We start from the raw sequence: 23088 nt of genomic DNA, 5'->3' as shown, positions 1-23088 counted from the left end.
TTTGTAGAAGCCGACATCTGTGGTAGTGGGATGTCAATGTTACCTTGAGGGGCACCGACTCCATAACTATACAATATCTATTTAAAAACAATCAGTATAATACTTGGACTCATTATAGAATTAGATGTGCAACTGTCTAAACCACCACTGCCTGTATTTCAATATTGTAAAACATTTGGGGATTGTTATCGCCTATAATGCACAAAGATGCAAAAAATGCAACGTAGAGAGGGTAATTAGGGAACTGAGTTAATTGGTGTGATTCTGGACTTCCCTTGGCCGTGTGGATGTGGCGAAAATGGTGTTTCTGCCCCAGACCTCTATGCACCCTCCCAGGCTGTCTTTTGTAGGATGAACTTTCTTTTGATGGCCTTGATTTAGGTGAGGGGACGGAGTAAAGTGGCTAGGGTCCATATGACGCTGCCACTGGAGGAGAAAGGACTGGCGGTACAGGACCTAGAGCAATACTATTTAGCTGCCCAAGTACAGCATGCAGTGCGTTGGATGGCTGAGGAGGGCACCTGGGACAAAACACTGTTGAGAGATTTTGGAGGGAGATCGTCCCTACCACATCTTTTAATGGCGGGGGGGGGGGGAGGAGGTAAAGATGTAGAGAATATTCCCTATCTAGTCAGACACACTGCTTCATTGTGGGAGTGTACTGTTAAAAGTGTTCTGGGTAAGGCTCTGTTTGCCCTGTATTGGTTTTATGGGATTTTCTTGCCGTTAGAGTTTTGGGGGTATTGTGGACTGCATGGAGGGCCGGTGGTTGTGAAGTTTTGGGAGACTGTCATGTCCTTTAGGCTAATCACGTCATGTACATACCAATTACATACATTTTGTCCCATCCACACAACATAACTGTCGCACACAGGTGACCTTTTTCCCTAGTAGCTTACTTTAGTCTCCTCGAGACAGGCTTTCTGTACCCTATCTTAATCCCTGTACCTGACGTACATAAACATGTCCCCAGGCACGGCAGAATTATTCTGTATAAGGGGCACCACTTTTTTCATCCATGGCCAACAGCTGGCTGTGCATGAGTGTTTTGTTTAGAAAAGGATTAGCAAAGGATTAGTGAATGTTTTCAAAACATATTGATTCTGGAAGAAACCCTGGAGTGAACACTTTAGTCTAAAAGTCCCTCACTCCCCCTAACAGAAAGAGAGGAGAATTGCTTCCAGGCTGGACTGAGACTCTGGAGGCTGATCCTTCGACAGGCAGAAACCTGACATCCCTTGCGGCGTGCCATCCTCGACGCAGAGATTGGGGGGGGGGGGGGGGGGTCTTCATTCAGAACTGTCAGGTGGGTGTTAGCACCTCCTTGGGGGATTTTTGGCTCCATTAGGATCTATCTTGACATTTACATACACATGCTTCACCTGCATATCTAGGCTAGGTACATTTAGGTAGGCTACGCATTGTAGGAGTACGCCAATGATATTGTTTTATAATCTGCTTTTATTCATCTTATTAGCACTATGGTCGAAATGTATCTGCTATTTACGATATTGGTGCTAGTCATCACATTTGTCTGCTCCTTTCTTTTGATTGTTGCAGCGAATATGTTTCATAATAGACTGATGTTTGATCAATAAATAATTATTGAAACTGTTCCAGACATCATTCTATGTGTATTCTGAGAAAAGTAAGCACGAGTAACTGAGCGAAAGATACCATATTGCTTTCCACGATACCTGAGGAATCAGGGTTGTCATGTTCAGTGGTTGCCAGAAACTACATACACCACTGTAGAATACAGGGGGGTGTAGTGGCACTGTAGAGCTAGCTAGTCCACCGGCTGACTCATCCTGTGGGGGTGTCCAGAGTGTGTCTGCACACCAATCACTCAGTTTAGGTCATCCAAAACACGCAGATCAAGGGGGGGGTCCTAGGAACTACACCACAGGACCTGTTTCCTAAAGAGCAGTTTATCAATTTTGTAGCAGCACAGGAGTCTTTCAGTGTAGGGCCAGTCCAACTTTTACAGCATGCAAGTATTGTGGCTATTGTGCGGGGTATATGGCCCATGTTTCCTGGGGCCCTGACCACCTCACTTGCACTTGCTTGAATCTTCTCTTTATGTGTGCAGGGGCAAAGACTGGATGTCCAGGAATTGGTGTCAGTGAGGATTGAAAAGTGGTGAAATATTGTCTTAGTTCTCGCCTATTCCAGACTTGTAGGGTTCCTATGGTCACCAGCAAGTAATATAATCCGCAGCCTCTGTCTTTTTTGTACATCTATGGTACCTCATCTGTGTACATCCCAGTTACGTTTGTCCATGAATCACCAATATTACTTCGATTTGGGTGGAATCCATTCTACTGTGAATTTTAATTGGGAAGTGTAATAGTATCGTTTAACATCTGGGATCCTTACCGTTTTACTAGAATATCTCATCATTCAAGCCACTATTCTGTAATTTCTCTATGCACCCATACATTTATCTTGGAGTCTCGGTATCTTCTGTGGGATTGCTCCCTTCACTTGCACATGGAGGACTTAAAGTAAGTAAAGGATTTGTGTGAGAGATGTCATCTTTATTTCACCACCAATCCCATCCAGAAGAGCCCTCACATCTGCCAAACCTAAAGGTCTGCCTGAGGAATTTTAGGGAAGCCTTCATAATCCACTTGCACTGTATGTTCAAGAGTAGACACTACTTACGCACCTAAATACAGGATGGTGTAAACAACCTCTGAAAGGGGAACCTCTTTAAGCTCTGTTACAATTCTCGAGGGAGTGTGAGATTTAAAGCTTGGAATTTGAAAATGTTCAGCCATTCAGTGGCATGCTCTCCATGCCACTGGAATCAAGCTATCCAGGCTGATGAGGGCTTACGGCCCAGATCTCTGTACTGGGGTGAATGTATGACATTGTTCTGCATTCTGTCCATCACCTGTTGTTTTTGCATTTGTCACCCCGAGTGGGACAGGTATGCTCAGACGTGAGTCCTGTGCTCTCCATGCCACTGGAATCAAGCTATCCTGGCGGATGAGGGCTGAAAGCCCGAAACCGGTCCTCGAAGCTTGTTTCCGGTCCAGGGAAGGCATGGCTTGGCAGTTCGGGCTGGACTGTTCCCATGAGGCACAGGTCGAGACTGCTTTGCATATGGCCATGTCTGAACTGGGGTGGTGTGGAGTGCAAAAAAACGATGGATTTAGGCCCAGATCTCTGTACTGGTGTGAATGTATGACATTGTTCTGCATTCTGTCCATCAACTGTGGTTTTTGCATTTGTCACCCCGAGTGGGATGGGTATGCTCAGACGTGAGTCCCATGCTCTCCACACCACTGGATTCAAGCAAGCCGGGCTGAAGACGGCTGGGATGCCAGAAACCGGTCCTCTGAAGCTTGTTTCCGGTCCAAGGAAGGCATGGCTTGGCACTTCGGGCTGGACTGTTCCCATGAGGCACAGGGTCAGACTGTTTTGATGTCTGAACTGGGGTGGTGTGGAGTGCAAAAAACCGATGGATTTAGGCCCAGATCTCTGTACTGGGGTGAATGTATGACATTGTTCTGCATTCTGTCCATCAACTGTGGTTTTTGCATTGGCCAGTAGTCAAACTCTTGGAACTCCATCCATTCACTCCAACTCACGGTGAGTAATTTAGGTAGCCACTAGCAACTCTACTTCTAAATCGGGAACCCAATCCAAAGGCGAATAGTGTCTCATTTAGGAAGGTCCACTGGACTAAATCAAATGCTTTTCCAGTGTTGAATAAGAGGAGAAAAGCGTTGTCCTGAGTTTTGTGTGCCTTGTCAGCAAGGGGCATGAGAGCCTCGGTGTTATCGCCTCTAATGTTCCCAAGGGTAAAACCTGTTTGATCCAGCACTATAAGGTCCGGCATATTATTCCTTAAACTTCTATCCAAAATCCCTGTGAACAGTTTAATGTCAGCAGTGAGATTTGGCTATAAGAGCTACAAAGAAGCGTGTTCTTCCTTGGTTTGGGAGGTTACAGAGGACAGGGTGTCTGTTTTCCCCTTTGAGTGCAAGAAGCTGAATTGCAAAGGTGGGCCAATATGGAGGCAAGTTCTCAGGTAAACTAATGAACAGTAGGAGCTCACTGAGTTGTATGGGGTTGTCTAAAGAGACTGCCTGTTTTTTCCTAAGTTTCGAAACCTAGACAATATCTAGGTATCCTGATTACCTGTGTTCAAGGTCTTCCAGATAGGCCTGGAGAGCAATATTCCAAGCTTTGAATTCCAGTAATCCATGACAAAGGAATTCCTACTCCTCTTGCCTTGAATCACTTTTTTCCGGCAGAGAGATGACCCGTCCCCCTAAGATCATTCCTCTCCTGTCACATTTCTGTGATTTCCTTTCCCAAGTCCTCCTTTAGTGCTGATAAGTCTCCCTGGACGTCTCTAAACCAGCCAGTGAAGACATTATTGGTATCTTCCATCTTCCTTTGTGTCTCCAGCATCTGCACTCTGCTCTTAGGTGCCAGGTGTTGTCTTTGCCACAGAGAGTGTGGAAGTAGAAAGTGTCAGAAGAGGTCTCTAATGGTTTGATCATTTTTAGCTCTTGCTGTCGACCATGAGGCTAAATTCTGACCGTCGTGCCACTACAAGCAGAAGTGTGAAAATGACATTGTTATTTTTCCAGAAATAAATCAACCAATAAATGGTGTAGATCCCATATTGACTTTTAGCGTATATAAGCAGGGCTGTCTTATTTTCAGGTCTCAAGGAAGAATGGCGTATGTTTTAATTTGAGGTGGTCTCGAATATTAATTCGAATGATTCTATCTTTTTTTGCAATTGCAATTGAGATGTTTATTGCATATGTGTGTGCTACTGAAGTAGGTTATTATTAGGTAAGTAATTGTCTTTCTTACATAGACAGATGATTAATGTGTTGTTGTTTGTAAATCCAATTAAAAATAAAATGTTCTACATATTTTAGAACTAGACTTGAAGCTTTGTTGTTTCATTTCGTTCAAAGCTGCTTAAACCAATCCCAGTGTTTTTTATAATTATGGTTGTAACAATCATATATTCTTTTTCAAAATGTCTTTTTCTCGTGGCAATTACATTTCTCTGCAGCCATTTTAGACTGACTTTGTTGTTATGCTTATATCACATTTCACTCTGTTGACTTCTCTTTATTGAAAATAGCCAATCGATTTCCTTTTCACATTTTTGTTTTAGCATGCAACTAAACCCACTTCATCCTGTAGACCTTTATTGTTTTCTCTTTTACTTTTTTCGGGCTAAGTGAAGTTGTTAGTGAGATAATGTAAAAAATGTGCACTCATTGTATTTCTTGTTAATTATTTATGGTCTATAGTTTTCATGTTATGCACACTACAAACTCAACAGTTTGCACACTGTCATAAACCTCACACTGTCATACAGTTAAAAACCTAATATCATTATTTACTTAGCCTAGAAGCATTAAAATCCTATCTGTAGCTACCACACTGTAACACTACTGATTTAAGACATCTAAAGGTTACCTTCCTCTAGTGGTCACCCTTTTCCTCGATGAGATAATTTAAACCCCCTTAATCTTAAAACTATTTTCATGAAAGATTAATGTTGCCTGTTTTAAGAGCCCATTCAATTTGAGTGATGGTGTTTGCAGTAGCCGTGAACCTCTGATTTATAGTATCTGAGTTGAAGGAATCAATTTTATTTTCCCAACAGACTAATCCACGACCGAGAGCTGACTCTGTATGAAGGCACAAGACTGATAAGAGAGGACAGGTATCAACAGTTAAAACAAGATCTGCAGTTGTCAGATGAAGAGCTTCAAAAGAGGTAATATGTTCTTTGCTGTAATGCTCTGTACGAATAGAATCGTCCATAGTTGTTTTCTTATAACTGCTGAAAGATTTTGTTGTGTTGAACGTAAGAGCGTGAATAGAGAGAGCTGTTATTATTCATGTACATGAACATATACAATTCATCAAACTGAAACACATCAGAGAGCAAACCACCACCCTCTGCCTAAGCCGTGCATCCTGATGAGCGTCCTCTTCACCCTGACCATTCTCTTATCAAAGATTCTTTTTTTTTTTAACAGATTTTATTGCGTCAAATGGAACATACAATGCAGGGCTCTGTAACCCAGAAACCAACTGCTACAGTATAAATACAAGCATTATTCATTGACATTTAATATAAATATTTTCAAAAACAAACTGATGATACAAAACCAATAAAAACAACCCCCCCTTCATTGTTATATACAGCATCTCAAGCCGCACTGCAAATCCGCCACATCCACCGCAGTTTCCACTCAAACATTGGTCCCCTGTAACACAATCCTGCACATGTCTCCCTGTACAGTGGCATCCGCCCCAGAAGGAGGCTCCAGAGAAAGGCCTCTATAGTTTGCCCATCTCTTCCAAATTTTGAAATGCTTCTGCTGACACCCAGTAGTTTAAAGATAGGCGTCTCCAGACCCATGTTAAAATCAAGACCATTCTTCCATGCTGATAGAGAAGGTGGGGCACCCGCCTTCCACCTACCCGCAATGTCGTGCTTGGCTAGCGTAAATCCCAAAAGCATTAAATGACGCTTATAGATATTTCCCCCCACATCGTCCATGACATGCAAAAATACTAATTTAGGTGAGAAGGGAAGCTCCCACCCCAGGATCTCCGCCAAACAGGACATTACTCCCCACCAGATCCTTGCAAGCACTGTACACTGCCAAACCGTATGGAATAGAGTACCCTCCTCCTGACCACATCTCAAGCACATCGGTGATGCCACTAGGCCCGCCCTCCACAATCTGACTCTGGTATAATATACTCGATGTAAATAGTTAAATTGGATTAGCCGGAGTCGCATTGCGATCACTGCCTCCCGAGGGGAGGCCAGCGCCTCCGTCCAGTCGCCATTCTCCAGAGGGCCAAGGTCCTTCTCCCACACCCCCCGGAGTCTATCTAACATCGTAGGGCAGTTTGTCACAAAGGATTGATAAATTTGAGAGATTTTATGATCTTTTAAATCTCCCATAAATAGTTTAGCTTTGATGGGGCTAAAATCAAGGACAGACTCCAACCCCGTGACACTGGGGAGTAGGGCATATCTGAATTGAAGGTATTTATAAAATTGGGTTTTTGGCATTTGATATTCGCAGCGGAAATCCTGTAATGACTTCAGTTCTGTGCCCCGCATCACATCTCCTAGGGCAGAGATCCCTATATTGTCCCAACCCCGGAAGCCTGCCAGTGCAGCTAGTTGTGGCAGTCTCCCATTGGACCAAAGTAGAGTCTTCTTTGTCAGTCTGCCCCACCACCCCATCTTTCAAAGAGCCTGCTTCTAAACTTGAAAGACTACCTTGGTAGTCGTCGTGAGAGAGTTGCGCACCGAAGCCCAGTATAGAATGGTATGCAAAGTATTAGATCCCATGCATCTCCTCTCTACCGCGTATGCGGGGTCAGACCTGTCTCCGCACCACCAATCATTTAAGATCAATAGTTGCAATGCCATATAGTCGGATTGAACATCCAAGGTGGCCAGTCCTCCACTATATGTCGATTGAAAACATGTCCGCAATGCCACGCTGGGTGTTTTCCCCGCCCACAGAAAGTGCCCAATACCTAGTTGATTTTGCGAAAGCACGAGGGGCGGGACTGGGAAGGGATAGGTGTGCAGCTGGTAGAACAGCCGCGGTAGCGACTCTATTTTAAATATAGCCGAACGACCTGAGATGGAAAGTGGCATATGGGACCAGGCCTTGAGCTCTTCGCGGACCCATGTCCAGACCGGCATCATATTATGGTCCCAGGAAACGCCCGGCACGTCTGCCAGGAAGACCCCCAGGTATTTCACTCCCACCGTAGTCATATGTATTGTCAAGGCCCAAGTGCCCAGCTCCACCTGTGGCGTTAGCGTCCACAAAGTAGATGTACTATGATTCATAAATAAGCCGGACGATTCCTCAAAGATTTGCATGATACGGAGCAACCTTAGCCCTGTCCTGTTCACATCTGTCAACAAAAATAGGACGTCATCAGCATATGATTCAATGCGGTCTGACAATCCCTGAGCCCACTCAAAACCAGCCACTTGTGCTTCCATCTGTACCATGCCTCCAAGGGCTCCAGTGCTAGACCGAACAGGAATGGCGACAAGGGGCAGCCCTGCCAGGTGCCCCGACCGATGGGGAAAGTGAAGGAGGTTGATCCTGCAATGTGGACCGAGGCTATAAGGTCCGTATATAGCAATTTCAAATAAGACCACAAGCGCGGACCCATATTCAGGCGGTCCAGGAGGACAAACATATATGTCCAGCTAAGGGAGTCAAATGCCCGATCCATATCCGCCAACATGAGTACGGCCGGCACAACCAACCCACGAATAGTGGCAATGGCTGAGCTCAGCAAATGTAATGCCCTGTTGCCCTCTGAGGCATAAAGCCAGCCTAATCAGGGTGGACCAGGGAAGTAATATAGGACTAGAGGCGGTTGACCAAGGCCTTTGCCAAATTTTTGGTCTCAATATTCAATAATGAGATAGGGCGATAGGAAGCGGGTTGGTCTGGGGGTTGTCCCTGCTTATGAAATACTACCACTTCGGCATGCCTCCAGTCACGCGGGAGGCAACCGCGTTCCCGCTCTTCCTCAACTACTCTGAGAAGATGGGGTCCCAGCATCATCAAATATTTCTTAAAGTCACACAGGTATCCATTAGGGTCCGGGGCTTTGCCAGAGTTCAAGTCGCCTAGGGCTGAACCCAACTCCTCTTCCGTAAGTGGCAGGTCTAATTCATTCCGGGCATCATCTGAAAGGGCCCGGGGAGGGAGGCCTCCAAGAAGTGGCACACCGCTGCCTCCGGCAAGAATTTCTTCCGTGTCTATAGCTACGCATAATACTGATCAAAACTCTCCCCAATCACGAAAGGGTCCCCAAGGATCCTCCCTTCAGGTCCCGTTACACTGGGAAGCACCAGGGTGTGCAGGGCCCCCTGACACAAGCGATGAAGCAGTTTACTAAATTTGTTCCCCCACTGGTAGATATCAAAGATTCTTAAAAGTATGGAATGGTTGGTCGTGTTAGGCGCTGCAGAGAGAGATCAAGTAGGGTAGCAAAGCTGGAGTACCCTTTCTAAAGGATGTGGAGCGCATAATTTACAATTCAGTGCTCCAGCCTACCTGAAACCGAACTGGAAGTCCTCAACAAGGTTGTTTTCAGTAATGAGTAGTTGGAGATGGTTCTCAATGAGGCTTTACTTCACTTGAGCGAGAAAGGGTTGGTTTAACACTTGACAATAGTTGCTCATATCTTTCATATAAGGGCGTATTTGTTCCCCAAATGTCAAGTGACTTGGACTACTCTTAGGTTATACGAGGTTGAAACTTGAGAAAGAGGTGTATCGCTCAGATTGACCCAGAAGGACATAAATGAAGTACCAACTTCTTTGTTGGTAAATGGTAAAATGGAATCAGTGCAGTAAGAAGAGGGTTTAGTTTAGCAATGGTTTTGGGAAATTCTGATTAAGTTCTCAAACCAAGTTACTTGGATTTCAGAAATGGTTCCACAGTTTTAAGGATAGTATTGGTCTGGGTCAGGAGATTTCAATCCATTTTCTCTTTGAAAAGAAGGGTGACATTTTTCGCAAATTACGTACGGGTTATTATTAAGCATGGCATCAGGTCTGTCCCACAGCTCTGAGGGCCTTTCTGTCTAGGTTCAGTTCTTTACCAGACATTGTTTTTTGGCCATTTCACGTTTTGTGGGACAAGCTCATCCATGGTCCTAATTATGTTCTCTGTGTATTGATCGATCATTCTAGAGGCCCATTGAGTGATAGGTATGTGTTGAAGAGGTTTTTTTTTTTGTCCTCATACATGCCACCAGATGATACATTCTCTATATGGGAACTCCTGAAGCCTTTCACACTGTAGATCTTAGTTACTGCCCTGGAGTCAGCGTGCAACAGACAGGAATTTCCCAGAGGTAGGCTGTTTCCTTTTCCTACTCCCGTTCTTTCCGATGGAGCGCCTCTTAAAACTGGGAGGACAGGACCCACACACCTCTGGCATAATCATTGGACCACCATTATGTGTTAGACCACGCCACCAATGCGGACCATACCCTTTCTGCGCTTGCCTCTTGACATGCCATGTCTAACTTGCTGACTAACATTATGTTTTTTAAACAGTCAGCGAACCTGGGCCGGGCTACAGACTTCCATTCTCTACAGATCTCTCTTCGAGCTATAGCCATCACGTAAAATATGAATTGTGAGGAGAAACTATTAACATTATATCCAGCTGGCAATCCAAAAAAGACTAATCTTGGAGAGCAGGAAATAAGAGCAGATAAGACTTTTTCTAAGAAACTAATGACAGCTTTACAATAGTCAGTAATATCTGGACACTCTAAAAAAGATATGTAGATCATCTGCTGCAGAGAGTTTACATCTGGGGCAACCATAGTTCTTTGATGTAACTTTAGATAATTTTGCCGGGGTCCAGTATACCCTATAGGCGGTAAACAGTTGGTTTCTTCTTAGGTTAGCCGGTTTTATTAACCTCTGAGACATGGAAAAAGCATCTGCCCAGATCTTTTGTGTTTCTTCAGGACTATCTGCTATCACGTTACCCCAAAGACTCGCCAGCTCTGAATGTAATGTTTCTTTTGCCCCGTTAACCACCTATACCAGCAAGAGAGCTCTCGTTTCCAAAGTCCTTCCCTACAAACGGAGTCAAGAATCCCAGAATCGTCATCAAACTCTAGCGTCTCCCTAGACCACCAGGCCGAAAGTTGGTAAAATTTGAATCTTGTTAAAGACCCGTTGGTCAGGGACGCAAGAGAATCCCAGTTCATAAGGACTGAGTTAACACAGAGATCCCCCCCCATCTAATTAAGCCAGCTGCTTTTAATGGCTGAGACAGTTGATCCTGCAAGCATTCTGGAGTCTCAGGAGAATCCCAAATTGGAGCATGTGTGTTATAGTATGGAATCCCCAGAGTTTTCCGGACATGTACCCAGTTCTTAAGTGCTGTCCGTAAGATCTTAAGTCTGACTTTTTTTTATAGAATTTCTCATCTCCAAATGTAAAAAGGAAGAACTCCTGGCCCTGTGGTTGATCATGCAGCAACGCCTGAAAAAGGCAGCCCTGTGACGAGGAGTCAAGTTTATTTCCCAGTAGTCTAAAGTTTTTAAAATGAAAGGCATGACAATATGAAAGTAGATCTGGTAAAGCTAGACCACCTATCTTCAACCCCCTCCTTAATTTCTACCAGGCTATCCTAGGAGATTTTGAAGCCCATATAAAGGAACCGATCTTCCATTGAAGGCTCTTGATATCTTTCAGAGCAAAGGGTAAAGGGATGCTGTTAAAAAGAAAAGTTAATTTGGGGAGTATTGTCATTTTAATGAGGTTCACCCGTCCGTAAATATTCAATGGCAAATTACCCCATCTTGTTAGTGTTTTGGTGATCTCTCTCACAGCTATCTGCCAGCTAAGTTTAGGAATATCATCCAACTTTTGGGTCAAGTGGATTCCTAGGTACCTCATTTTATGTTTAGCCCCCTGAATAACCGTGCTGTTGTTCCACCCCATTATTTCTGTTTTCTCCTTGTTAATTTGACACCCTGAAAACCTTCCAAACTCATCGGCAAGATGGAATAGCCTAGGAATTGCTTCCTCATGGTTGGAGGTATATAAGAGGAGATCATCAGCATACAAAGCTACTTTGAGCTCCAGGTCTGCTATCTTAAAGGGTCGAATAACCTGATCCGCTCTGATCGCACAGACAGAAGGCTCTATATAGATGTCAAATAAAAGAGGGGACAGGGAGCAACCCTGCCTAGTTCCCCTAGAAATTTTAAACCAATCCGAGAGGCCTCCGTTAACCAGGACTTTGGCTCATGGGTTCTGGTAAAGCGATTTAATTCCCTCAATAAAGACAGAAGGGAACCCAAAGCCGGCCATAGTGGCCCAAAGGTATAACCAGTTTACCAGGTCAAAGGCTTTGGCCGCATCAATCGCTATAATGGCTAGTGGCGACCTTCTCACCTCAGCAAAATCAACAGCTCCTATTGCTTGAAATGTTAGCTCGTTCAGCTGTCTCCCCGGAATAAACCCTCTTTGGTCTGGATGAATGATTGATTTTATAATTTTGGCTAAACGGGTAGACAGTATCTCAGAATAGAGTTTCAGATCAGAATTCAGGAGGGAGATGGGCCTGTAGGATTCTATCTTTGTGGGGGTGTTTATTACGCTTAGCTATAAGTGTGATCGTGGCCTCAGACCAGGACGGGGGAATCCCTTGACCCGAAATCAAAAGGCTATTAAAGAGTGCGGTAAGAACAGGAATCAATGCCTCAGCACAGACTGTATAGATCTCACTTGTTAACCCGTCTTGCCCAGGCGCTTTACCACCACTCATTTTCTTGAGTTGGTCTCTCACTTCCCCCTCTGTGATCTCACTTGCCAGATAATTTTTATTTGTTTCTGAAATTTGGGGTAGATTCCTCTGGGTCAGCCAGGTCTGGGCCTCATCTGACTCAAAGCCTGTGTCTTCTTGATATAAGCCTTTCATCAATCCCCTAGCTTCCTCCCTGATAGCCCCATCCTCCATCGTTGATATACCTGACTCTCTCTGAATTAACGCTTTGATGTTATTCCTGGATCTCTCGGTTTTTGACTTCCAAGCCGAAAGGGCCCCACATTTCTCTCCATACTCAAAATTTTTCAATTTACTGACTTCCCACGTCTCCTTAATGGTCTTTTCACCGGCTACTTTAAGAGAGGTTTGTAGATCCAGGAGCTCTTTCTCGAGCTCCGGGATCCTCCCCCTATCTGAAATAGTGGCCATCTGTAACTCAGCATCCTTTTCTCTTAATGCTCTCAGATCATCTGAGTTCTTTTTCTTGCTAATTTTCCTTTTATGCGCCATTAATGAGCTCAATAGTCCACGAAGGAAAGCCTTAAAAGATTCCCAGACCGTCTGGATAGTGGAGGAGCCAATATTAAAGGAGAAAAATTCTGAAACCGTTTCCTTCACCTCTGCTTTTACTCTGTCATCTAGGAGCAGCGTCCTGTCTAGTGTCCATCTAATATCAATGGGTCTAGATCTTTATTCAAAAACTAATTCAACTGCCAAATGGTCAGAAATCCCAACTGGAATATGGGAGACAGAAGTAATATCCATAAACAGATGCTGATCTGTTAAAAAATAATCTATCCTGGAATACTGTCTATACTTTTTACTATAAAATGAATAGCCTCTAGTAGCACCATATTTAGATCTCCAGACATCCAGCAAATTAAGATCTTTCATTATATTTCTCAGAGCCAAAGTAGATTTTATGGGGGCATGATATTTCACCTTAGAGGACCGGTCTAAAATATGATCGAAAACCAAATTAAAATCCCCCCCCAGAATCACAGGGGCCGATGTCTCAAGAAGCTCCGCCCCCAATTTCAATAGGGGACCAGGATTATCCTCATTAGGGCCATAGTAAACGGCGCAGGTATAATTACAGAAGGAAAAGGCCGCCACCAGCCATCTACCTGTCTGATCAGTATCCCACTTTAGCAGCCTTATCCCTCTATTTGCCCTTGTGATTATCACGACTCCCCTAGTTACCCCCTTCTGTCTCGAACACAATGTTTCCTGTACCCATCCCAGTCTACCGAAAACTGTTTTACAAGTATTCGCCTCTAGGTGGGTTTCTAAAGAATTCACAGTCTCTGGCATGTTTTCTCCCCTCTCCTAATCCATTTACATTCCAGGAGACGATTTTTATGCTTGTTGACCTACTCATGTACAGGCACCAACTTCCCACCCATCTAAAGTTTTAAGTGAATAAGCTATTTTCTTTACATATGAGGACATTTTATCTTTTTCCCCTACCACCCATTGAAAACACCCATCCCTCCACCCCCCCCCCGAGGAACCCTCCCTTCATACCTGACGATGAAACCACCTTTAGGGCCCCAGGAGAACTCCCCTTGTTATAATGGCTTGGCTACTGTACCTTTTACTACCCCAACAGTGGTATGTCTTGAAGAGTTGAGGAAACTTTAGATGATAGGGAATTAGATTCATGTCTTTATATTCTCTCACCCAATACTTGTGCTATTTTAGTTGTCCTTATGGTCTAGAAGATAGGAGGAAAAAGGTACCAGGAGGTGTTCCAACCTATCATCACGGGTTTGAGGATCATTCTTAATTAACACTTCATTTGAAAGATTTGATGCCTGCTTCGTTTGTATTAATTCATATGTATCCTTGGATTTATTCAGCATGCCCTATTGGAATATTGATCAGGCCATTTGGCTTAAGTGTGATCCCAGATGGTGGCACAGACTGTGAAACTGTTGCATAACCCCTATGTCATGTGTGATATTGATATTTGTATTTACAGAATGCATTCACCTGTCATCTCAATGTATCAGGATTATGCCCTGTGTCTGGATATACGATTGTTCCAATAAATACTTCCTATTCAGTGTAACTGAGAGCAAAATGATTGATCTTTCCCTACAGGGACTACTTCACAATAGTTTTTCCTTTGTCCCGCTAAATCATCATCCTGCTCCTCTTACCAACCTTGAGAAAAAATACTTGGCCTCATTATATTCCAATGTGCCTCCTTTGACAATCTCTAATGTCAGAATGTATCCCTCAGTGATCAGTCTGTGATTGATCTCAATAGTGAAATGCATTTTGCTCTTGGTTACACTGAGTAGGTAGTATTTATTGTAACACTCACATATCCCGACACAAGGCATCATCCTGTTACATTGAGATAAAGGAGAGAAACTGCAACAACATAGAGTGAAATAAATGATCACCCATAAATTCCCCATTTAGGAGCACTTGAGGAGTGGAGCACTATTACTGCTTGATGATAAGATCACCAGTTGATGTCATATGATATGATAGAATACTGGGGAAGTGATATTTAAATTGTGGTTGTTATTGGTATTGTTCACGGATACGATCTATAATTCACCTGGGACACATATATGTTTAATGAATTCACAAGAAACTAGGTGACATTATCAGTAGATGTGTCTATTTGTAAAGACTACTTGTACCGTCTGATATGATTCCCCTATATGATATGCATGTGCTGTATTTTTAGGTCTCGCATAGCTACGCAGCGCATGCACTACTCGCCATGGTGAGATCTATTGTTGTGGGTTTTGCATCCGAAGGGGGACAGGAGATGTGCACGGTCAGACAAGAGATGGGCACGCGCTGCGTCTCTTCTCTGACGATCTCAGCACTTTCGTGCGCTCCCACTGCGCTTTCTCTTTTGTGCGTGTTTTGTCGTGTTTAGGTCACAGTGTGTGCGTTCTACGTAGGGGGAGACGTTACTGGTAGAGTTCTTGAGGCAGGAAGGGTGCCCATTGTAATTAGCAGACACCCACAATTCTTCAAGATGAAACAAGTATAGGTATCAACAGAATTTGAATTTGAATTTAAAATTATTTATAAAGTCACGTTCGCCAGCGGCTTCATGGCGCTACAACTTACAGAAAACAAGGCAGAGGGGCAAATGTAAATTAAAAAAGTTCAAGCTACAGGAGGACAGTTAATTAAAGGCTTTGGAAAACAAATAAGTCTTGAGTTGTTTTCTGAACTGGGGATATAGAGTCAAGGCTCTGAGCTCAGGAGGCAGGGAGTTCCAGAGGAGTGGAGCAAGGGTTGCAAATTTCGAGCCTCCCCATTTCTTCCTCCGGAATCGTGGGACAGTGAAGAGGGATTGGGTAGATGAACGGAGTTCTCTGGTAGGGACGTAGGGAATAATCTCAGAAGAGATAAAAGCCGGTGCCGTGCCCAGTCTCGCTTGGAAGGTGATAGAGGCCAGCTTGAACTGGACACGTTCACGAACTGGGAGCCAATGCAAAGATTTAAGAAGAGGGGTGACATGGTGGGATTTAGGTAATTTGAACACCAGGCGCGCCGCCTGGTTCTGAATCTGTTGCAACCGCCTAAGGCTATATGCGGGTATACTAGCATATAGGGCGTTGCCGTAATCCAGGCGGGAAATGACCATTGCCAAGGTGATCAATTTCAAAGCGTGAAAAGAAGAAAAAAAACGGGACACCTTGCGTATAGTACGCAGTGAAAGAAAGGAAGAGGACACCACAGAACTAACCTGGGAGTGAAGAGTGAGTTGGGGGTTGAGCTTGATACCTAGAGTTTTTACTGAGGAAGAGGGGACAGGTGGGGAACCAAGGGAAGGGGGCCAGAACAGAGGAGACAAGGGGCTGGATGAACCACCCGTCAACACCAGCTTGGTCTTGTCTGGGTTGAGTTTTAAATGGTTGTGGTTCATCCAGTCTCAGATGTGAGTCGTAGTGGATTGGAAGTTGGAGATAGAAGACGGGGAAGAGGACAGGTTGAAAACAAGTTGGAGGTCATCAGCATAGTTGGATACTGCGACCACCATCTGCTGTAGAGAAAAAATAAGAGGGGCGATGTAAAGGTTAAACAAAAGGGGTGAAAGAGAGGAACCTTGGGGGACCCCGCACTGAACTTTCTGGAAGTCCGCAGTAAAGTCACCCAGGCGAACTGCCTGGGTGCGGTCCCTCAGGAAGGAGGATAACCATACCAGTGCGGTACCTCCGATCCCCGCCGCCTTGACACGGGAGAGTAAGATGGTATGATCAACCGTGTCAAAGGCGGCTGAGAGATCAAGAAGGACCAGGGCCTGGGTCTTGTTGGTATCCATTCTTTCCCTGAGGTTGTCAAGGACCGAGAGTACTACGGACTCCGTGGAGTGTGCGGGGCGGAAACCGGCCTGGCGGGGGGTTAGGACCCCATGCATCTCCACAAAAGTGCTCAAAGTGCGGGAGACGTGGCGCTCGAGCACTTTTGCTAAAAATGGCAAGAGGGAGATGGGGCGGTAGTTGGCGGGGACCGAGGGGTCCGCGCCCGGTTTCTTGAGAATGGGGATGATGATTGCTGTTTTCAGTGGGGTGGGTACCACACCCTGAGAAAGTGAGCTGTTAAGAAGGTGAAGGGGGGGATCGGAACAGGAAGAAAAAATGTGACGGAGAATGTGGGAGGGACAAGGGTCTAGAGGGGAACCAGATTTGACTAAAGGAATTATCGAGGTAAGGATTTCCTTAGTCAGGGAAGGTAGGACATCAAATTGTCCCTTGGGGGGGGGGCACTGAGGGTCCACAAACGTAGGAGAAGGGGGAGGGATATTGGCCTTGATGGCGGCAATTTTTTGGATGAAGAAATCATTAAGGGAGTGGCAGAGTTCTGGAGAAGGAGTGGGTTTCAAGGTGGTTCTATCAGAGAATGCCAAGTTGTGCACAATCGAAAAAATTTCCCTCGATTGGTTCTCTGCGGCGAGGATTTTGGAGGAGAAGTAAGCTGTTTTTGCCCCCAGGATGGCCTGCTTATACTGGGACAGGATGTTGATGAACTCCAGTCGTAGTAGGGGGCAGTAATTTCTCCTCCAGGCACGCTCGGCTCTGCGTACCGCTAGTTTAGTGGTCTTGAGGTCCTCATTAAACCACAGATTGGCATCCTTCTCCCGCTTTGAGGTAACCCGCTTGAGTGGGGCAATAGAGTCGCAACCAGAGGTGAGCCACTGATTGATGGATGCGACTTGGGAGAGAATTGATGTACCCTGTAATAGAGGGTAGGAGGCGGTGAGTAGGTCAGAAAGATTGTCTGGGTCTACTTGTCCCCAGGCCCGGACCCAAACGTTTTTGGAAAGTGGGGGTTTGATCGGGGGGTAAATGGGGAGGGCAAAAGAGATCAGGTGATGGTCCGACCAGGTGCAGGGTGAGATAGAGACAGCTTTTACAGGGCAGTTCAGGGACCAAATCTGGTCTAGAACATGTCCTTTAGCGTGGGTGGGGGAGTGGACATGGGGTATGAAATTAAGAGATCGGAGGGTTTCTGAAAATTCCTTAGAGGAAGAGCATTCAGCAGGGTCGGACGGCCAGAAGTTGAAGTCACCCAAGAGCAGAATGGAAGTGTTGTTGATCGTAATCGTGGCTAGTACTTCCAAAAAGGTAGGGAGAAACAGTAAGGGCGATTGAGGAGGACGGTAGATAAGTAAGCAGGTGAGGGGAGGGGTAATGGAGGTGGTGCGAATGGCCAGGTACTCGGTGGTGGCAATATCAGGCAGAGAGAGAATTTGAAAAGGAAAGTCTGCTCGGGCAATGAGCGCTACATCTCCCCCGCCCTGCCATTAAGGCGATCTGAGCGTAAGGCGTAGTATGGAGCTGGTAGAGTAGCCAATAGGGCGGGGAGGGAGTCGTCGCAAAACCAAGTTTCTGTGAGAAACAGAAAATCTGGGGCATGGAGGTCCAGCAGCACCGATAGCTCATGAGAATGGGCTACGGCGGACCGGGTGTTGAGATAATAGGCTGAGAGGGTTTTAGTGGGTCCAGGATTGACAGTACCCCCAGTAGAATTGATGGGGATGTGATGAGGGGGGGGGGGGGAATGTGAGCGGGGGACAAGCCGAGGGAGGAAATACGGGAACGGGTGGTGGCAGCTAAAGGCCAAGGGCCCTGGAGACTGAGAAGTTCTGCCAGGGAGTAGGTGGTAAAATGGGCAGAATGACATGCCCCTAGCCCCGGTCGGCCGCGGACGGGCGCAGACGGGCTTGACTTGTGCGCGACTTCGGCGCGAAGTCGGCGCTCCCGCTGAGCTCCCGCTGCGCTCGTCCGCTGCGCTTGCTCCAGGTCGCCATTTATAACTGGTTGCCGTGAGCCACTAGACCGCTGACCTACACGGTGGAGAGGCAGGGCGGAAGTGGAGCAGAGCAATGGGAAGTCTGCAGGGTCGTGAAGACTGAATATCCTCGGATTAGTGCAAACCCGATATTTCAGCTACTGCTAGCTATATCCTATTGAGTGTGATAGTGCAATAAACACGTTTAATACGGAGCCTCAGTTGGTTTCATTATGCCAGTATCCAGTATCAAAAGCAGCGTGAGCTGGATGACGCGGGAGCCTTGCACGTGCATGTCAGTCTGAGTGAGCTGCTGCTGACTGTGCACCAAATTTGGCTCCGCCGTCTGCAGCCAAGTAACCGAGTTTAGTGAGGGATATAGCGGAGAATGAAAAAATAGCAGGTAATGTGTCCAGTTATCCGAGATCTTTGGCAAAGCAAATTAAATTAATGCACCGTTTTCGTAAATCAATTCACGCGTGATAAGGAGCACATGACCTATCTGATTCGAAAGCAAAATCTTTTTGAAAATCACAACAAATTAAGGCGAGTCAGAATTTATAAATTCTCGTCTAAAGTAGAAATGCCTCTTTTTTTAAAGCTGAAAATCTTTTTTTTACACCCCCAACCAATGCTCTTGTTCTGGTTGAACCAGACGCCATAAAGGTCCCGTCAGAATGGCCATGAGGGGGAGTTGCATCCTGTCCAGATTTTCCATTTAATTGCTTTCAGCACGCTGGGACTTTTAAAGTCACTTTTCATTCCGTAAGCATGGGTCTACAAAGTCCAGCAGTTGTAATGCCACTTAGTGGAAAATCAGACAGGGCTGACCAAACGTCTTGCTTGTGACATGAAGCCAGTAATGATGCATAGTATCTAAATAAGCCTGGGCACTTGAAATCACATGCTTAAAAATGTATATTTTTTCGGAAATTCAAATTAACCCGTTATAAAATGAATAGAAGGATATATGTTATGTTACATGTGTTTGTATAACACTGTCCTCAGAAATTACTTGTCCCCTCGGCTATATATAGATAATTGTCTGCAGTTGTGACCGTTCCAGCTTAGTTAACTTCCTGGAAGAGAATTATGTTGATTGGAATATAGTAAAAAGCCTCTGGAGAATAATTATGTGTATACATACAACTGATTCGGCGCGGAATTTGGGGATCACGTTTGACGCCAATCTGTCTTTTAAGCAACAGGCTCTGAAAGTAGCAGGAACGTGTTTTGGCATTATCAAAGGACTCAGGAAGTTTTTTGATTTACTTCCGTTGGAGGCCAGAAAAACGGTAACAGTTGCCTTGGTGACGTCAAGGATAGACTATTGTAATAGTCTTTACGCAGGTACCAACAAAGCTGTTACCCATAAACTCCAGATGGTGCAACATGCAGCAGCCAGGTTAGTTCTGAAATGGCCGAAGAAATCATCAGCAACCGCGGCACTAAATACACTGCATTGGTTACCAATAATTAAGAGGGTTCTGTTTAAAATACTGATCATCACTTTCAGAGCCGTCCACTCCAGAGGCCCAAAATACCTACAACGGAGATTTGCTAGATATCAACCAACACGCACCCTCCGTTCTTCTAATGCTAACCTGCTGTCTGTTCCAACTTTCAGGCTTAGCACGAGAGGCGGTAAATCACTCCCAGTACTTGGAGCAAAAGCCTGGAATACTCTCCCCCCTTTTCTACGGGCACTAGAAAGGGAAAAGGAATTCAGAAAGGGACTGAAAACCTGGATCTTTAAGTTACAGGACACCAGCGCTAGAGCACTAGTGTAATAGTTGGATGAGCTATCACCAGCAGCCAACCTATCTCCTACATCTCTGGATCATTCAATGGCGCCTAGATGCTCCTTTGAGCGTTAGTCTCGCGATATAAAAGACCAATTACATTACATTACATTTAGCCAGAATAGCAGTCAATATCACTGCTTTTAAACCAGAGTTATACTTTTCATATCAAATATTCAGATGATATGTTTTCAGGAGTGGCCTAGCAGTTAAAGCAGCAGTGGAAAATGTAGTCATAACAGTCCCATATTGTACAAAGTCCGAGTTGCAATGAGCTCAACCATCTCTAGGAGGGTTTGGGGAGCCAGTTAAATGTGTGTCTACTAGATAATTGAGTATGGTCTCTCAATAAAAGCAGATCCCTAATGTTCAGCATTTAAGGAGGTGTTCCCATATCCCATATAGTTAGTCTCTCCTTGGTTGTTTTTTTTTCCGATGAAGATGCTCCGGTTCAGTAAGGGCAGATCAACGGCTTCCGATACTATGATATAGCCCATAGTCTTCTCAATTACTCATGCATTCTGCCTTTTCAAAATGTACACATTTAATAAGTTTACATGATCCTGAACGCTTGTGATGAACCACTAAATATGTGCTGTCAAAACCTGCTCGGGGGCTTCAGGGCAACCACGGGTTACTGTGCCACAACCCTGGAGTTTGGGGACTTTTACCACTGATGTCCAAGGGCCGACCTACTATGGTACTGCAAACTGAGTGGCAAGTACACACACCCTTTCCTGGATGTAACTCTAGGGTATGAGCAGTCCAAGGTTTATCAGGTGTGGAGTGTGGGAGTAGAGAAGTAGAACTCACAACAGTTTAACAAAAGACACGATTAGTACTGTCCAGCCCAGTGCTTGCCTCTGCAAAAACAGTACTTTCATCAGATATTAAAACGTAATTGGCCAGGCTACAGACAGATGCACACTTCTCCAGTAAGATATACCGTTTTCAGGTGATGTCCCCTCATCCCGGGTAGACTAGTTATAAAGGATACCAATCCTAGGTCTCAGCAGTCCTCCGAATACTCTGTGGAGCACTCCCTATCATGCTCAGTGAAGAACTTGAACCTGGAACCAACTGGGCTAAATTGGGTCACACTTTTATACACACTTCCGAGACAGGGCACGTGGATTTCATTTTCAATGCCCAATAACTTCTTTGGAGTTGTTCATTTTAACACTTCATTTTTTGGTCTTGCTTAAGCAGCGCAAAGCCTGTCTTTTGAGCTCTTTTTTTTTCTATCAGTGGCTTAGAGATTGCCCATTGCTTACCATTGGTTGGTTTCATTGTCCCTCTCATTTGCTTGCTTTTTATTGGTCAGTTGTCATAGGATACCTTCCTCATCATTGTCCTTTGATTGGAGCATTAATGCATTACTTGTGTCTTCCACTGCTCATTTATTGTGTCGTCCACTGCTCATTTACATTTATATAGGCACTACTTTTATTCTTAGTGTTTCGGTACTCTACTAGAGTGCATCTTTTTCAGTTGGCTCCCTCATGTACTTCTCTACCCTCTGTTGTCAACTTTCGTGCCCCCACATGCCCTCCCTGTTTCTTTTCCAATGTTGTTTACCCCTCACCAGCCCTTCTTCTTCTTCCCAACCCCACCATAACAATATGCAAGCATTTGCCATGTAATAGATATAGCATTTACACGAGTTTGATCTATTGGCAATGTAAATGACAATGCCTTTTATTTTATATGTTCGTTTTTAAAACGTAAATAAAAGCCATTGTCATTTCCAATGCCAATAGCTTAAACTAGCGTAAATGCGAGACCTATTGCACTGCAAATGCTTGTAATTATGTCAGTGTGTATATACATTTTTTAAAGTGAAACATATTTTTTATTGGGTTTAAATGGAAAAATCAAAACCATATATTTGTTCTCAATCTTCAATGGTGTATGTTTGTGCTACTTTAGGTTTGGTATGTATGAGGAGTGTTAATATCGATATAAGGTGTGTGTACATAGGGAAATGTATTACTTTATGGTCTGTGAAACCCTGCCCCCTTGGTGTGAGGTGTCGCTCTCATTTTTTCATACCTTTTACCACTAACCCATTCAGCCTCTACGGGGAAACCAGCAGTTTTGTGGTAGAGATCATCATGCCCACTGTCCCCTTAACCAAGCTCGGTGCACTGCCCAGCCCACATAAGCGCCCCAGACCCTCCAAAAAACCCGGCCCCCCTGCGGCCCCACCTGCCAAACCTCTTTAGCGTGCCCTTGCAGGGACACAGCCACCCAGCAGGAGGAAGAATCCACGATTCTTACCAGGCTGGCAGGCAATTACTTTGGATAAGTGGATCCCACAGATTGCTAGCAAGGGATGCGCTTTGCCCTCTCTCCTTTGCTGCACCTTCCAAAGTCTCCATAGTGACTGACGGAGGACCATCTCTCCATTTTGTAGCAAGAAGTGCAAAGCCCTTTTGGCCACAGAGGCTGTTGAGAGAGTGCTGGTGGCAGAGGTAGGGTGCAGTTTTATTCCCGCTACTTACTGGTGCCCAAGAAAGACGGAGGTCTCCGGCCTACTCTAGACCTGCAACCTCTCAATGTCTTCCTCCTGCAAAATGGTCGCCATGACCCAGGTCTTGTCTGCCCTTGATCCTGGAGACTGGATGGTAGTGTTGGACCAGCAGGATGCTTAT

General features: G+C 45.0%; 1 protein-coding gene across 1 annotated transcript in view; it reads left to right on the top strand.

The window, feature by feature from the left end:
• LOC147659640 (von Willebrand factor A domain-containing protein 8-like) overlaps window positions 1-23088 on the top strand; it is a gene marked incomplete at its 5' end in the record, with an annotated part of 1204277 nt that overhangs the window by 241048 nt on the left and 940141 nt on the right. Inside the window, one exon of the mRNA XM_086951584.1 lies at window positions 5654-5767. Within this exon, the coding sequence (XP_086807710.1) occupies window positions 5654-5767 (114 nt within the window). The remainder of the gene's footprint in view (window positions 1-5653; window positions 5768-23088) is intronic.

Source organism: Lissotriton vulgaris, unplaced genomic scaffold (genome assembly GCF_964263255.1).
Source record: "Lissotriton vulgaris unplaced genomic scaffold, aLisVul1.2 SCAFFOLD_293, whole genome shotgun sequence".
Classification (NCBI taxonomy): Eukaryota; Metazoa; Chordata; class Amphibia; order Caudata; family Salamandridae; genus Lissotriton; species Lissotriton vulgaris.
Note: the sequence above shows the minus strand (reverse complement) of the source record. Positions and strands in the feature narration are given on the sequence as shown.